This window comes from Sturnus vulgaris, chromosome 6, assembly GCF_052056855.1.
Source record: "Sturnus vulgaris isolate bStuVul1 chromosome 6, bStuVul1.hap1, whole genome shotgun sequence".
Lineage (NCBI taxonomy): Eukaryota > Metazoa > Chordata > Aves > Passeriformes > Sturnidae > Sturnus > Sturnus vulgaris.
Genome location: NC_142248.1, coordinates 32,855,422 through 32,873,383, shown reverse-complemented (window position 1 = coordinate 32,873,383; position 17,962 = coordinate 32,855,422). Strand labels below are relative to the sequence as shown.

Genomic DNA, 17,962 nt, shown 5'->3' with positions numbered 1-17,962 from the left:
GCCTGGAGTACAGCTGCTGTCCATAAACCAGAAATTGAGTATAAGCCACCGTGTCCAATAGCACCGTGTCTCATCCTTCAAAGGAGGTATTAATCATGTTCTGGATATTTTTGTATTACTTGGAGATAATTTATTTTGGTTTTCCTATTTGATTTTCCTAAGATTATTTCAAGACCACTGTTAAATTCCAGCTCATTCAGAGTTGGTCTGCAGGGGAGCTTGGAGGGTCAGAGCACAGAGAATTTTAAGTCTCACAATTTTCCTCTAATAAATGAAATAGCCACACTAAAGCCAAGACTTCACTACCAACCCCTCCTTCATCTGTGCACTCATTGATTTTGGGGGGCTCAACTCAGCCTCGGCCCCATGTGTTGTAAAAGCTGCTTCTGAACAGTTGAGTCTGGTGGCAGAGCGTCCCCCCAGGTACAGCTTAAATAAGGAACAAGGACAGCAACTCAACAACGTGGGCTCGTGTGGTCTGCCTCCAAAAATACACCTGCAAGTGAGCTAAGCCAGCTGCAGCATGGGGGAGGCAGGAGCATGATTACAGGAGATGGGCAGCTATGGCAGGATCAGGCCAGCCTCAAAGCCCTTATGACATGAACCTGAAGAGTCCAAGCTGGACTTAGAAAATAAATTTCATTGATGCTTCTATTTTTGAAAAATCTAATAATATGAACAATATGTTCCTTATTCTGTGAAACTGCAGATACTTCTGTTTAGTGCCATTTTGCTTACTTGAAAAGGAATCACATCCTTTTTTTCTTGGTATAGAAGAGCTTGGAAAACAATTACTACGCATCCCACACCAAAGCATATGTAAAAGATTCCTGGGAAGTATGTGATCAACTCGTGTGTTTTGTGAAATCAAATTATTTTCAGATATTATTCACAACGTTTCCCATGAAAAAAAGAAACTATTAACCTCGGTTTATGGTGATAGAACATTCCTCTATTAAAGGACTTTATGCCCGTGGCAGGTGCCTTAATGACTCTGTGAAAGTAAAAGCTGCTGTCACTACCTGCACTACATGGTTTATGGTGCTTAGATGCTTCACCCAAGCTCCCAGTATACACTACTTCGGAAATGCACACGTACTTTAAACACCTGATTCTTCCCTTTTTGATACTGCTGCAATGGAGCTGAGGTCAGCAGGATGACTTCTGAAGGTTTATACCTGAAAAGGAGGGACAATTAGGGCCTGAGGTTGCCACCAGTTTTCTGGGAAGAGCCAAGGGCAGGAATCAGCTGAGGAAGGAATGCTCAGTTTGTGAGGCTGGGGCTCCATCTCAGAATGAAGCAGATGTAAGGGGCAACTCTAAGAATAGAAAGTGCACAAAGTAGTCGAGATTTTGGCAAAGATTGAGAGGTAGCTGCCAACACTGCATCTCTAAATGGTAGAAATCTAAGAAGCTTTAGGTCTGGGAGATTTCCACTGCTTTGAGTTAGAAATACGGGATCCTTCATGCCAAGTGCAAAACCACAGAGATCCAAGGCTTTGAAACTTGTCAGGTTTCTCAGCTTTCTGATGAACCATATGGTACCTGGTATCACTGGTCTCTTCTGTAGCTACTGATACCACTGGGATTTAGCTGCCCTGTCTCTGGAAGAATTACAACCAAAAAGAACCAGAAGAAAAATTGTAAAGTCCATTCTCCTGTTCTCTCTAAGGGTTACTTCACAGAAGATGTGAAAATATCCCCAGTAAACAAAAAATAAAAAAAAAAGGAAAAAAAAAAGGGAAAGAGGTTTCATTTCTTTATTCTCTTACCTAGTGGGTTCTTTGGGGATTTCCATTTAAAAAGAGAAAACACAATTAAATACAGTCTTCCCATCAGAAAACTAGACTTCCCTAAATATTTCACCAAATATCAACGAAGTTTATATGGGGAAAAGAAACAGTAAAACAATGAACCACTCTTATTTGGCAGTGCAATGACAAGAAGGTTGTTTTTGTACTTCATTGAATGGCCATCCCTGTGTGGAACACAGGGGCTGGGCAACAACCTCTGTACCATCATCATGATACCAGGGAAAGGCCTCCTCAGACCCTGACTGAGAAGCAGGGTGGAATGAGGATGACTCTACAAACAGCCAAAGACAATAAGTAGCTGGCAAGGTTATTCAAAATAGTAAGCTGGTTGCCACTTGAATTCTGCTAGGTTGCAACTTGAATTTTAACTGAAGGAAGGCTCTCCATAAAATCAGAACTCTATATGTCAAGGCAAATTCCGATTTCAGTTTACACCTGAATGCATCAATTGTGTGGAGTCTAACGAGTTGAACTGAGGTAACAAGAATTTGTTCCCACTTCTCCAAATGCTTTAGGAGGAGCCAGCTTTCAGAAAGGGACAAACAGCCCTCCCTGGAGCACGTCACACATTGCTTACGTGTCAACTCAGAAAGGAAAGAGAGATTTTCTGAAATTAAAGAATAGATGTTTGGAAGAACCCTGCCAGTCCACAGTGGCCCTCAGGCTATTCAGCTGGGGTGTTTTACATATTTTCAGGAATGTAACACCGAACTTCCAACTTGCATTCCACAGCAAGAGAGTATCTCTGTGGGTGCTCAGAGGTCTCCTACCCTGACACTTACAGAATACCAGGGATGAGTGAAGGGCACATCATTAATCTGAGGCAATCCAGACATACCAGGTTACTTGTCAAGGAAGCTCAGGTTCTAAATTATTTTAAAGCATTTTGACATCTTTTAATTTTATTTCTGAAAAAAAGTTTAGAAGCCAGTGTAGTAATGCAGTTAAAAAGATAAATAATTAGTTAATTACCTAAAGTATTAGATTACTCTGTGACACAGAAGATTTACCATCTCTCCTTGTACTAAGTACAGCCCTTCAGCTTTATAAACAAAAAATCATTCAATTTCTTTAAAATTTAAAACCCAGGGTACTTGCCCTAAATAAGAAAAGAAACAAAAGAGTGACCACTTCTGTACCCAGTGTGTTCTTGTCAACACAGTGCAGGATGGAGAACTGAGAGACTTTCTACCAACTGACATGAACTCAAGCTAAAAATAATGTGAATATCCACCACAGGAACACATGAGCCTCTGGGATTGTTCCATGTGATTGCACCTTTCCTGCTTTATGAATGAGAGCTGAATTTTAATTACCTTCTTCCAGTTAATTTGCAACTTGTATGAAAGTAGCAGAAACTGATTTAATTCTTGCTTCTACCAGAAAGCTTGACTCCTAATACATCCTTTGCATTAAGGTAGTGATAAATTAGAAAAAGTAAGCAAGTTGGAAAAGCAGGGCAGCAAAGTCACTCTAGATAGGCTAGCTCAGTGACCTTTTTGTACTACATTTTACTTTGCCTGTCCTAAAAGAAATGAGATTTTATGGCACAGGACATGAGTCAAGAAGTTAACATTTCTATAAATGACATTTTTTAGGATGACACGATTTGATTTTTCAACTTTTATCCAAAAGAAAGCTTGAATCATCAAAAGCTGATTCCCCACCACGAAAAATCTAAGTCCTGGGTCAAGTTCAAATAGCTAAATAAAGAAAAGGTTTCCCTACCCTGCAGCTAACCCTTGCCCTTGTATTCTTAATTGAACACCTGAAATTGTGGCAAAAGGTTTTCTGTTCCTGCCCTCACTTGGGAGCACTGAACACTGAACATCTCTGCAGCTGGGTGCTCCCAGGAGCAGGCAGATGAGAGAGAAAGATTCCCAGGGGGATGCAGCAGCCAGACAGGGAGCTACACCCTGTGCAGGAGCAGTGCTGTGACAGTGTCTGGCCTTGAGATTAGAGCAGTTTAAGAGATTCAATTGTACCTTTTGCTTTAAAGTCTGTTTACCATGCAGAGGTATGCAAAGAAATATAGCAGAAGGAAAAACTATTTAAGCAACTGTAAAAGTTCATTTGAACAAAGGGAAAGTAATGTTGCAACATTGATGTGCAGAAGCACAAAAAGCACAAGAGAATAAAACAGTTTCTCTGGGGAGCTGACTTTGGGACAAAGCTCAGCAGCAGAAGATTAAGATGTGTTCAGATAAATAAATAGTGTGAAGTTATTTTTCTGAACTTTTTTGAGTGTGTGTTTTTATAACTATCCTAAGACTTGGGTGTCTCCAAATATTCCTTTGAAAGTGGAAATCATGTGCCTTACACATCCATTCACACAGAGAGCTGCATTAGACGTGGCTGACTGCAAGCTGGGTTAATTTTCCCTTGCTCATGGCAGACTTGGCTATCCAGCTGGGAATAGCACCAATACCAGCAGTCATCTGCACCCCTGGCTGGCTTTGAAAACAGAAAGTTTAGGAGTAACTTGCTGCTCAGTGTGACTGTATGAGGTGCATGAAAAGGCAACATAGCAGATGTCAGATGACTGGTGACCCCCAAATTCAGTGGCTTAAATAGTGACAGAATCAGTGAGTTAACAAGGCTTAGTCTGCCACTGCTTTCCACTTTCCTCAGGACTTCCAGCTGGTGAAAGGCAGCTCCCCTCACACGATCAAAGCACTGGCCTCCTCATCTGGAGGTGCTTTATTTCCCCACTGTGAGTCTGTAAATGATAATAAAGGTGCAGAACCGCAGGGGAGCTGAGGTAAAGCAGCTGTAGGAAATATTAACTGAACTACACCATAAAAGCAAGATCTGCTGCTGGTCACAAGGGGAACCTGTTCAGTGCAAGTGAGATTACATAAATATTGGTGATCAGAAGAGGACTCAATACAAAACCATAGCAAGACCAGAAAATGTAAAGTCCTTACTTGATTTTTCTTCTTTAATGTTGTACTCCAGCACATCAGGAGCCTCATTCTGCACTGGCAGGCGGACTGCAAGGACCATGTTGTTCACATTACCCTCTTTCCTAACTAAGAATATCTGAAAAAAGAGAAAAGAATCAAGAGCTCAGCTACATTATGTGAGCTTCTAAACTTTATTTTAGGTCATTGGCAGTGTAGAATTTTATCAGTACAATCCACCTTTAAATAGCCTTTAAATAGCTAATATTTTAGCTTTGTTCCACTTATGCTTTTTACAACAAAAATAATGGTGATAGGGATATTTCATCTAAGTGAAATTCAGACCTGTGAAGGGACAGTTTCTATGCATCACTGATGTCCCACTTACGCCTAAAGCAAACTATTTCACTAACTAAAGAGTTTAAACCTGCACTTATAATTTATTAAGTGATGGTCTTCACATCAGTGCCCTAAATCCCAGATGAGTCACCCTAGAACGTCCCATTCCAGGTCTAAAGCAAGGGAGTCACTTGTACATTTAGTCCATAAGGATTTGAGTGTTCATGAGTGGAACATAAGGCCAAAGGCTCTGGTGGCCACAGTGCCCATGGCAGAGCTTTATTCTGGGACCAGAAGATCATTCAGGCTGGCAGGTATCCTGGGAGGACCCTTCTCCAATCCCCTGGGTGAAGCCATGAGGCCAGACCAAGTTTCTCAGGGATTTGTCTGTACAAGTCTGGAGAATGTCCAAGGATGGAGACTGCACAGCCTCTCTTGGCAACCTGTCCCACCCCTTCTAGTCCTCACAGGGAGCAAATGTTTCCCTGCACCCAGCCTGAGCCCCTCTGGTTTCCATGAACGCTGTTGCCTCTTGTCCTCCCACCCTGCAGAGCTGAGCACAGCCTGGCTTCATCTTCTCCATGAGCCCTGCAGGTCCCAGGGGTTGCTGTGGGCTCCCCTGAAGTTGTCTTCTGGCTGAACAAGCCCTGGTCCCACAGCCTCTGCTCAGTGGGGCTGTGCCCAGGTCGCTGCCCACCATCCCTACAGGTGCTTTCCCACAGAGCTGCTCCTCCAAGAAAAACGAAAAATACCTCCTTCTTTGTATTGTGTGAGATCCTAAGTATGTTTCTATTTAAAGCTCGTTGTCAGGGATATTTTTAGCTTGTATTTTGAAGGTACAGATAGAAAGATAAAATGTTCACCTTCATCTTTTCTTTGATAGTAAGCTTAGGCAGAAGGGAGTCAAGGTATTTTAAAAAAAACTGAATTAAAACATCAAGCTTATTTTGTAGCCTGGGTATTCATATTAGAAAGAGAAGTGTGAGTTGATAAAATCATTAATCAACTGTAATGTATGGAAATCTAGTGAAAAAAACACTAATTTCTTGGGCACAGGAATTTTTAAAAAGCTTATCTAGAAGCCAGGACCTTTTCCTGCATGAGTCCCAGTGGTAAGGGCATCTCCAGTCACTTTGAAGCACCCATGCTGAACACAGCCTTGGGGCTGCTTTGCAACCTCACACAGTGCTGTCATCTTGGCCACTGAGTTCAGAAGAAATGGAGCCCCAGGGGCTCAGGTCCCCCATCGGGGCAGAGAAAATGCAAATAAATGCCCAGGTGTATGCCCTAAACAGGCTGATTTCTGCCTTCCATTGCAGTAAGTGTCTGCACGTAGGAGGCAGGCAGTATCTGCAGGGAGATGCTCTCCCTTGCCCAGGTCCTACCACCCACATGGCAGTGCTGTCCCTCTAACCATGACTGCCAGATAGCACCATCTTGCATTGCTGCATCTCAAATTTAATCTAAGCAACCAGAGAAATGAAACCTGGAAATGAATCACTTCTTTTTTCCTGATCAGCACGCCTCGTTGCCATGGAGCCAAAGGCTAAAATTGGACTATGGCTGTTCAGAGAAGTAGGAGTGGGTTTTGTGAGCTGTCCTTAACCCTACAGCCTGGGTCAGGATCAGTATTGAAATCAGTCTCTTCTGTTTTCACACAAGTGGGAATGGTGCTGCCCAGTTTCAGGAGGGCTCATAGAGGACAGGAGATCCTGCCCTTGCCATGGGACACCTGGTGCATCACCTCTTCTCTTGCCTGCTTCTAACTGCAGCTGGAAGCTGTGCTCAAGGACAGTGTGAGCAGGAGGAACTGAGCAAGATGTTTTCCCAAAGCCACTCAGAGGTGGGGAACTCTCTGCCTGCAGGCAAATGGGTACTGGCTGAGGAGGCTCGGGGCCATACGTGGCTACATCACAGTCACGCACATCTCCACTTACACACAGAGCAGAAAAACAAAGAGAATTACTTGCTCAATCTAATTGAGAAATCTGGTTCAGGGTGCAATGCACTGCACAGCCCAGGCTGCTCAGGTGAATCCCACTGGAGGGTGTCACTCAGCTGTGCCAGCATTTAGCCCTGGGATAGACTGACTCAGCCAAGGAACAGGTCCAAACGTCCTCAGAGCTGGTGTGCCCTGATCAGGTCAGGTCATTTGTACTACCCTTCCCAAAGGATCCAGCTGGGACATCTACAGCCTGCTATACCTCACCTCTCAGACCTCTCAGGAAAGGGGAGCAGCTCCCTTTGGCACAGAGATGTTTTCCTTAAGCAAGCTCTGCGCTTTGCACAAGTGTATAATTCTCTAATACTCGGTTTATACAAACCAGATACCAATTGTTGCAATAAAAATGACTACCAGCAGCTCCCTGAATCTAAGGTCCTTTTCTTCATGGATTTTTTTCATTACTCCAGAGTAGGATAATCACCGTACTTGTGGGTATGGTGGGGAATGGGAAGCCATCTCCATGAATCTACATGTTAAGCAAATAAAACCAGAGATAATATTCCTTGTTTTCCCAAAGCAAATATATCTGGTTTGTGCTGTTGAGAGAGGCAAAGCATCAAACGGTAATGGAAACAGAGAGCAGTCTGCTAAATATTTTTGCTTCCACATAAATAAAAAGCACTGCTCTCCTAACCAAGGGCAGGAAATGTGGTTGTCTGAACTGAAATCACTTTGGACTTACCCCTGCTGTTTCCTTGCCAAGGATCGCCCCAGCCCTTTCCTGGCTCATGTTCAGCTGAAGCCAGACAGGACACGTCTTGATGAGCTTGTCAAGGATGCTGATCCCGGGAAGCTGGAGGCAATTTCGCACAGCAATGGCCTGACAGAGATGTGTCTCCTCCTCTTCACTGGGATCTCTGACAGGGCTGAAACACAGCAAGGGAGTCCCTGGTAAGCAGAACTGCAAACGGAAAACTGCAGGGAGTGAGGACTGTAAGTGCAAACACAGAGGCAGACACAGGAGCACTTAGACATCAGGAATGGTCCTTGAGGGGCATCAAACCCCGGGCACATTGGTATGACAGCAGGCTGGCAGGGTGCTTTGGGCTGAACTCTGCTGGTTTTGGCTCACCCACCGATGCTGCCAAAGTACAGGTGCTCACAGACACAGGTAAGGGATGCACAGGCAAGGACAGAGCCACAGAGGATGGAGCATGCCTGTCCCCTGGATGCCACCTCCAGCTGAAGGGTCTGAGAGACGTTTCATGGCTTCAAAAGTAGCAATGCAGCAGAGGAATTCCTGCAGTCTGATGGCAGACTGGTGTTAAATACTGGCTTTGAGCTATGATGCTGATTTGACAAAGTATTTATACATGTGCTGAACACTTCAGGTAGTGAAAATACTTGTACTGAAAAGTCTGGTCACAAGAGCTCTACTGGGTAAGACCATGGACTCATGGGGATGCAGACTTGTCATTCATTTGATTAATTGATTTTACATTTAAAGAAAATGTAAGAGAACATACACAAAAAGTGTTTTGCTGCTCTAATTTTCTGCTGAGATGTCAGAGCTGAAAATAGGACCCTCGCTTTTTATTTGGTCTTACTTCAAATATTTTTCGTTTTTTAAAAGATACAGATCTTAAGGTACTACATTTCAAATAAGCTCAGTCTTAAATTACTAAAAGAGAGTAATTTCAAAGGCCTTACCTAATAACACAGCAAGTCTGTCCCAAAAGTCAGTTTGTGTAAAAATAGTCTTTCAAATCCCAAAAGCAACACAGAGATTTTATTTTTAGCAGTTTTTTCTTTTTCAACCCTTCACAGACAGCTTTCCTGGAAAATACAGGTTCCTCTGTAATTCCAGTTGTAGATTAAGGGTATTGGTTCACAGAATCTTGATTTTCATAAATCATTTTTAAAGATCATAGTCAAGACAGTAGGAATGAAAGAACTGTGCTTTTCAAAAAAAATCAAATTGAAAGAAGGAAACTATCTTTACTTGTGATAGAAGCCCAGCTTGTCACATAGGTGAGGGAATTTCTTTCAGATGTAACAGCATGTGATTTTAATCAATATCATCTGAATATATAGAGTAAAACAGTAGAAGACAGCTTTTGGAAGTTACCCTGAGTCATCTCTTGGGGGTTTTTTACAAAAGAAACAACAACCAAAAAAGTCTTGTAACCATGTGAAAGGAAAACATGTGTTGGATGGCAATATTCATACTCAGTAGTGGGAAAGAAGTAATGAACTGAAGGGAAAGTTGACATATAGTGAAATGTTTCATAACAGCACAAATTACTCCCCTAATTAGTCACATAGACACGAACTTGATCACATCTGAATGGTGTGTGAAACCTAAATCAAAAGGAGGCCAGTGCTGGTAATGTCCTACTGTGGCACCAGAAGGTGACATGTACAGCCATAGCCCCTGCAGTGTGGGACTTTGTTAGCCATTAATTATCTATGGTAGGGCCAGCAAAATCTGAATCCCATTGCCTGGAGGGAAATGAGGGTTATCAACAAAGTCAGGAGAGTAACACAAACCAGCTTGGACCTGGTGAGCATCAGGAACACAGTGACCCTGGAACCTGAAATGTTCCCCACAGGTGCAGGAATCCATCCCTCTGCTCCCTCCCATGGGCACAACATCTGAGAGCCCTGCTCACAGCACCAACTGGGGTTTGGCCACAAGAACAGACTGGTGAAGAAAAATAACAGATATAAAATACATGTGGCTGCATGTAGGCTCACAATTTTGGAGAATGGGTAGAAAATTGAAAATAATTCCAAACTCAGATATACAAGATGAAAAAGTAAGAACCTGGAAGTGTTTGCCTTAATGGAAAATCTCATTATTTGAGTGTGTGGAGTCCTTCAGTGCAGCAAATTTAGGGCAGTGGAAAAGGCTTTTTTTTTTTGGCAGAGCAGGAGTTCAACATTTTGGGCTCTCAAGGATGAGGTATACTCCTCTCAAAAGCCAGACCAGCCTAGAAGGAGCTAAGCAGGCTCTTGTGCCTGTAGAGAGGGAGAAAAGCACAGATGAGTGAAAGGGGAGACTTTGGCAAAAGGAGAGGTAGGAAGAGTCATTAATGGGATCATATGGAATCAGGGGAATGTTTGGTGAGACGTTTCCTGTCAGTGTTATAAGAGAGGATGGATAAATTCCCAAAAGAAAAGGAACAGGACTGCACTGCCCAAATCTCTTAAAATGCCGAGTTTGGAGCAGTAGAACACACTTTATTGAATCAAATCTGTGCTGGCTAAGAAATGGGAGTGAATGACCCCCCAGACCTTTGTCAGCTGTCATGCTGTGACCCATGACACACCAGTTGACGCAGTTATGGCACCAATGCTTGACTTCTGTCCTGGGCACAGCTGTCACAAAGATTTGGATGGGGCTGTGGGAATGCTTAATCCAGCAATTTAATCTGGCTCTGCTGCAGCTCTGTGGCTGCACAGAGAGGAGGGAGCCCAGGCAGCTCCTGGGTTCTTGCTGTGCTGCCAGTTGAAGGGATTTCCAGGGCCACCGTGGTGAGCAGCTGGCCTTTCCGGTTTGCTCACTCAGAATTCATGCAGCAGATGATTTCTAAACCCTCAGTTTTCAAAAATAACATAAAAACTCTGTTCTTGTCCCACAGTCCTGCAAAAACCTTTGGCTGATAGAGGCAGGTGCTCATTTTGCTAGGTGTGATGTGAAGCTGAAAAGCTGTCCCTAGAGCTGCCTGCTTTTCTTTTCTTTTACTGAGTTCTTACTGTAAAGTATGTTTAAATCTTGCAGTGGTTCTGCTAAATTGGATTCAGTTGGGAACAGGGAGCTGTGTGCTTCATACTGACTGGCAGCACAGGCTAATTAATTGCACAGTGATTACATTCACATACCTGCCCTGGGGTTGCAGAAGGTATCAGGTTGCTTGTTGGAGGCAATAATAATGACAATGGTGGTTTGAATTATTGCACAGTGACTGTACACTGCAATAATGACCACCATGACTCACTACTTTAGAAACCAGGAGCCATACTTGCCAGCTGAATATTCCCAGAAGTCAGCAGACCAGCAAGGAGATATAATCCACTGAATTTTGTGCGGGTGAAAGCCTGAGCATATCTTTGCAAGGGGTTTCAAAAATATTGTCACAACCCTGCTGACACTAAGGGCTTCCTGGCTGGGCTATATGTGGCTGGTCACTCTGAATTTCCCTGAGGCAGCTGAGACACACAGCAATTGTGTGAAACAGCAGCAGGGACTGCCAGATTAATTCTTCGCTCCTGCACATTTACTCTGAGAGAAGACATAACGAGTTACTAAAACTAATCTTAAATTGGAAATCAAGTGCTCTGCAGTGCACTTATAAGTAGTGAATGAGTGCCTTACTCTTGCTTAAATAGACCAGATTTAAGAATTAGGAGCTAATCTTTTATTATTATGTTTTATTGCTTTTCCTTCTCTCTCTGAAAATGAGAAGACATCAAGAAAGACGAAGAGCAAGGGTTTTCTGTGCTATTCTCAACGAAAGAGATACAATGGTATATTTATATTTACAGCAGAGCAGGAACCACAGGTCTTAAAATGTCTGCTGCCAACTGACTTGATACTGAGGGAGAAATACTGACACAGCCACAAACTCCATGTGCCAGGTGACAGAGCAACCTTTTGCACCAAAACTACCTGGTACCTGAAGGGATACCATTTGGGACAAGCCAGCTTGTGACTGAAGCTGACATTTGGAAACCCTTCAAGCCCAGTGGTTATAAGGAGGAATTGAAGCAGGAGGAAAAAATAGAAGCTCCTGAAGCCAACAGAGCAGTCCTGATGGAAGTTGATAGACAGTGCTGCTGATTCCTGTGGTTAAAAGAGAGTTGGGATCATGGAGCTTCATGGAGATGGGTGAGATGACAGTGCTGAGATGAAAAGACTGACAGAAGACTCACAGGCTGGTTTACATCCTGTGTCACAACCAACCCAGCTGGACTCGGCTGCAACTCAGCAGGACACTGACAATAGGGGCAGATCTCTGTATCCCTTTTTTTCATAGTCATCTGCTTTCCTTGCAGGAATAATTGGAATTACATAAACAGCAACTAAATTACAAGGTTTTACCCATTGCAAGAAACAGAGCTGCCTATGCTTTCTTTGGTTTGGTATCACTTCTGATTAGACAGGTGTTGAGGAACACATTGAATGTTGGTAGCTTGGTGTCCAAACTGCACAGACTTATTAAATATCTTTGTTCAGACACATGTGAATTCACGTGCTGTTACTACTGTGAGGGAAGTTATGCAGGGCCACAGCTAGAGGACGTCAAGCTTCCTTTTGCTTCTACCTTAGAAGTGGCCATTTTTTGACGCCATCTACTTACTCTCATAAGCCAGCCTATCTTTGATCACTTCATCAGTTCGGATCAAATTAATCTGAGAAGGAAGAGAAGGATTCATTTACTCTCTGGACCTGCCTTTGGTCACCTTGTTGGGTTCTTCTTTCTTCCAACAGGTGGTGGAAGTGAGACCCTGTAGCTGCAGAAAGAGCTACAACATCTTTGAAATCCTGGAAATTTCTGAAATTCTATATGTTTCATCATAAAACAGAGTTTTAGGGAGATGGGAAGGCAGCAAAGTGATATACTGAAAAACCCATAGCACAAAAGCTGATTTGGTGCACCAAACGTGAACCCTGACTTACAGAAATTTCAGGTTTTTCATAACAGAGCTAAGGGATCTGACAAAAATCAACAAACTAAAATATAGCCAACAATGAAAAACCCAAAAGTAGAAAAATAAGTTCTTGAGATCTTCAGGGATCACAACCAGGTAATTATCATCCTCTAGTCAGAAATAAACAAATTTTTTGTTGTCTGACAGGCAGAAAGAGGCGGGAAAGAAATAGGATGTAAAGCAAGCCATGGGAGCTTCCTGCATTGTAAGTTTCTTGGATGTACAGAAAAATTGGACAATGATGTGAGAAGCTTGGTGTGTCCCATGAGGCAGGCTTGCCTGTCCAGTGTCCTCCCTACCTTGCAGAATGCTTGTGTTACTGGTCCACCCTGGTGACGAGTTTATAGCTCAGGAAGTTGTGCTTCTCAGCCTGTGGTCTGTGGAGAGCCTGTGGTTGGCAGAGCACTTCCTCCTGCTCACTGGTCCCCTTGTTCCTCCTCTACTTAAATGTCCACCCTTCGACTCTTTGGTTACAGCTGATGCTCTGCACATCCAGGAGTTTTGGCTCAGCCTGGAAGGACCAAGCTTAACAGCCAAGGCAACAGCTGTTCCAGCTGTCAAAGGTAAGAAAAACCAAGGGTCTCCTAAGTATCCTGACACCTCATAGCTCAGCAAAACTCTCTATCTCCCACCTACTCCACTTTCTGTTATAGGTACAGCCAATTTCAGCAGTGAATTTTGCCCTCTGCAATTGAAGTCTCACTTCAAGTGATCTCTTCTGTACCTGCCAGGGATTCTCAAATGCCCAATTCTGTGAAGGCTAGCAGGTTTGCATGCAGCTGGACCCTGTTTGCACATGGTCGTCAAAGTTTGCCAAAGTGGAGCAAGTCCTCACCCTGCTAGGGAGCTCCATTAAAGGCACAGAGGAATCAGGTGATCAGGTGTGGGACGGCTCACCTACCCTTAAACCACTCACCAATTTACCAAACCCTCACCACCCTGGTGAAAACCAACAGAGGAAGTTACAAAAATGAACAAGTTCTACTATACTTCAAGGGCAAAAATATGCCATGGCCACTTGTGCAGGTGGAAGAACTCTAAATCATGTGTGAATTTATTAAGTAACAAGTAGCCACAGAGTTTTCTGTTCATATTTGACACCAGACAGGCGTCTTATAAAGTATGTGGCTCGGCTTGCTGATGGATCAACATGTTGGACATACACTGCTGCCTGCAGAGCACAGCAAGGATAGCTGGAATAGCTTGAAGGAGCTGATCATCAGGAGCAGGCTCTGCACAAACACATGGAGTGCTGGCAGAATGACCGAGCTCATGCTAAGCCCTGCTGCCCTGGCTGCTGCCATCACCAGGTTTAGAGCTAGCACAGGTATTCTCCTCATCACTTCCACAGTGCAGGCAAAGGATGTGACTACAGCTTATCTGCTTTTGAACTCAGTAGAGCCTTGCCCCCATTGAAAGGTGAGGAGTCAGGTCAGCTCTGCAGGAGCCTTGCTGGGTGAGAGCTGCTCATGTTTGTGAGGGACATGTAACCACTGTCCCTCGTCAGAGCACAAACCTGCTGTTCAGGGCCAGTGCTGGCTCTCTAAGGGCAGGAGCAGCAGGGCCAAGTAACTCAGGAACAGAGAAAAAGTGGGTGTCTGCAGTGCTTCCCATAAACCCTCCAATGCTGCTTCCTCCTAAATTAATCAAATTAATTGTAGGCGCTTATAGTGCAGGAGCAGCAATACCCCTGTCACACTCTCCTGCTTGACCTTGCCAACAACCTTCCAGTGAAGAGCTCTCTCAAGGGGTGGGGAGCTGCAACTAAGTGTTTATGAAGTTCCCAGCTTCCCTGTGTTTCCTAGGTTAATTAGGTCTGTCCCTCTATTTAAATACACAAAGTCATGTATACTATAAAGAACTGCATATGCATAAAACCCCAAACAAAGAACAAGCTAATTCTCATTACTGATAGTTCCCAGGTCAGCTCCACTATCAAACAAGCCTTCTCACACAAACTCACAGCCATGGCATGGACAGAAACAATATAAAAAAATTTCCAAAAATTTCCTGAAGGAAGAGCCCTTCTTTCAAAGACCCCCCTGCTTTTTTTCCCCCTTCAGTCTAGCCATTTCCTGCATTCATTAACACCAATGGAATATGCTGCCTGTGGTTCCACACTGGACTAGGACTATTATATCCTATTGGTGTAAAGTTTCTTGGCTGATATTCACAAATTATACTGCTGCCTTTATTGAATTGTCTGTACATATTTTTGCAAATTTATTTTGTATTTATTTTACATATATATTTTGCAGTCAACAATTTGTCTCACAAACATCAACTTCTCTTTTTACTCAGTCAAAACATACCTTGTCGAGTCAAAAACACTTTGCAGGTTTTATTAGCTGTACTCCCTAACAACAGTCAGTTGATAACAGAATGAAAAGTTCTCCTCCACATTTGCAATCAGAGATTTTCAGGGCATTTGTCCTTTGCTTATTTCAAACTCAAATTATTCTCATAGGAATTTCAGTGTATCAGCAAAACTGAAGATTTTTCTTTGTGTGCAGGCAATGAAGGATCATTTATCCTTCTGCAAGGCCTTTTCAGTGCAAAGGAAAGGGAGCTGCTGAAACACCAGCCAAGGCAGGGTCACAGTGGCTAGAGAACAGACATTTTCCTCAGCAAAAAAACTGCAAACATGTTTGCTGGATAATTCAGCTTCTCTGGAAAGGCTTGTGCAGTGCAGAAACCAGAAGCAAATGTTGTGGAGAAACAACTTCCTGGGCTTTAAGACCATAAGGAAATCCCAGACCTCCCTCACCCTCCCATGTCAGTGCTCGAGAGGGGCCCTGGAGAGAAGGGCTTCTCCTCTGCATTCCAAAAACACCTGAAGGGGAAGTCCAGAGCACCCCTGCTTTTATTGCAGGGTCAAGGTGACGGGCATAGGCTTTGCCCCTTTCCAGCTCATCTGGACAGGAAGGAAGACGGGAATGGAAACCCTGGAAACGCTCTTCTATATTGTAATCACCTAACAAAGAGGGGAAAAGGAAACGGAAAATAAAGGGGAGGGACAAATTTCCAATTCAAACTTCATTAAGAATAGACTGCAGTTTCATGGCTTTCATAAACTCATTCTGTTTCAAACCGTATATATTAAAAATTATTTGAAATCTGCATGATGTGTTAGAGCCAAAAACCTGGGCAAAATATTTAGAGGAATATCAGACTAGTGATAAAAAGCTATGGCCTCGGTCACCCCGTGAGGGGATTGAGTGTAGACATGGGGCACACAAGACATGAGAGCCTAACCACACAAACGCTGAGCAGTTTTCCTCTGTACTAAGAAATATCTGCAAACCCTTATCTCAGTCATGATTTGCAACTAGAAATGGTTGTTTTGCCAAGGGAAATAAATCCACTGGACTTTCATTCTGCAGTATCTGAAGGAGCAGAGCACAGGACTTCTGAGGTCTCTCCTCTCAAGGCACCACGCAAAGTGATTTACTTACACACAGATATTCATGTTCCAGTGGGAATGAATTTCAATGTGCAGTGCTCTTAGTGAAAAAGACAAATATCTAAATCTGTGAAACTACTCTTTGTCTGTCCTCCTTAAGCATTACTCCAGCAATTTCATATGCCTCTAACATTGATTAAGCATTAGAGAAATGTGTTCATTTCTTGCTTTGTTACTTGATGGGGTCCCTGCCTGCATTTACACTGGGGCGAGGTTGAGATCTGCCTTCCTGAGAGAAGGAGAGGAAGAAGAAAAGGGCTCTTTTGGGTATTTCAGGGATATGGAAAGGTGGTGAAATGACATGGTCCCTCACCACCTTCTAGTGGTGAACACCTCCAGAACATCTGGAAACAACTCAGTGGGAGAGGTGTTCTAGTTTGCTAAGTTGAGCAACCTGTCTTGTGGGTGGCCATGGCCTTCATCCTCCTCTGCTGGAGGGACAGCCTGGAACCAAAGGGCAGCTTAGTGGAGCAGCATCAGAAACTGCTAAAATGTCCCTGCAGTGACTGGCAGCTCAGCATGTGACTGCAGATCCTGCCAACCAGCCAGACAAACCTGTCAGCTCCCCCAGACCCCACCAAACCACTGCTGGGACCTCAAGCTTGTTCATTTAATTGTGTTTATGGTTAGCCCCAGTGTCACTAGGGGTAAAAGGTAGGTAAGTCATGAGCCACAGGCTTTGTGTTCATAGTAGTTTAAGGCAATCCACAGCATGGCTGTCTGGGTCATGTCCTGCCCAAAACATCTGTGTTGCAGCCACCCCCACCTGCAGGCTGCTATTGCTTGGCTGACACTGGGGCACTCTGACTCAGAGGGCCAGGGAGGAAAGAAGGTTAGTGCTCGACATAGCTGTCTGGCCTGGCCCCTTGCTCGGCTTGGTGAGGCATGAACAAATTTAAGACTTGGATTCAGCTCACTGGCAGCAGTCACTCTGAATTACTCCCTGGAGCTGCTGCTTCTCCAGTAAGACCAGAGATCACCATGGGTGCATAGGTTCCTAAACGGACACAACAATTAAACACCTAAAGCTAGGCAGGGTAAATCCAGACTGGATCTAGACAGCTGGCTCTAAAAGCAAAGGGAGACAACAGAAAGCCAGGCCAAGGGACTAAAGCCATCATCTATCACTGTCTCAGCTGATATTCACAGTGCCCCCCCTCCATTCTTTACTGGATTTCCAGCACCAAGGACCCATCTCTGCTGGGAGGGTAACAGTAATTTTCCCTTTTGGCTGGAAAGGTTATCAGTGAAATCCAGCCTAAAATTAACTACTTTCTAATCCTAAGAAAGGATTAGAATGGGAATTCAGGACACAATTAAACAAAAACTTTCTGTATTATGTAGTTGTCCTATGGGCAGAAAGGAAAATTGGCCGAAGCTGAAACACCAGCTCTTTCCTGTGCGTTGATTCAGCAGGAGAAGCTTTGAGCTTTGCCTGGTTTCTTATTTTGTGTAGGGTATCAGGAGTGACAAATTCCTTGAAGAGAACTGAAGGGGGGCAAAAAAGGAAAGAGAGAAGAGAAAGATTTTTGGCAGGCAAGATGAAAGGTTGGGCTGGGTCCCAGGCTGTCATTTAGTCGAGTATGTGTGACAACCTTTTTTTGCCTAGAAGTCTGCTAGCAATTTGCAGAATAGTGATGCAGGTAGCCAGCAGTGCTGTCTGTCCCCAGACTCTGCTATTTGTTGGTCTCTCTCTGTTTCCTTGGTGAATTTTTCCAAGCAGCAGAAAATTTAATCCAGTTCGTAAGGAGCTGCAGCTGCTTTCTGTTCTGCCCAACAGCTG

The 17,962-nt window shown here is 43.8% G+C and overlaps 1 protein-coding gene across 1 annotated transcript in view; it reads right to left on the bottom strand.

Moving 5' to 3' along the window:
- RIN3 (Ras and Rab interactor 3) overlaps positions 1-17,962 on the bottom strand; it is a 64,429-nt gene that overhangs the window by 38,462 nt on the left and 8,005 nt on the right. Inside the window, exons 2-3 of the mRNA XM_088166157.1 lie at positions 7,744-7,927; positions 4,742-4,856 (exon numbers count right to left, since the gene is read on the bottom strand). Coding sequence (XP_088022283.1) covers positions 4,742-4,856; positions 7,744-7,927 — 299 coding nt within the window. The remainder of the gene's footprint in view (positions 1-4,741; positions 4,857-7,743; positions 7,928-17,962) is intronic.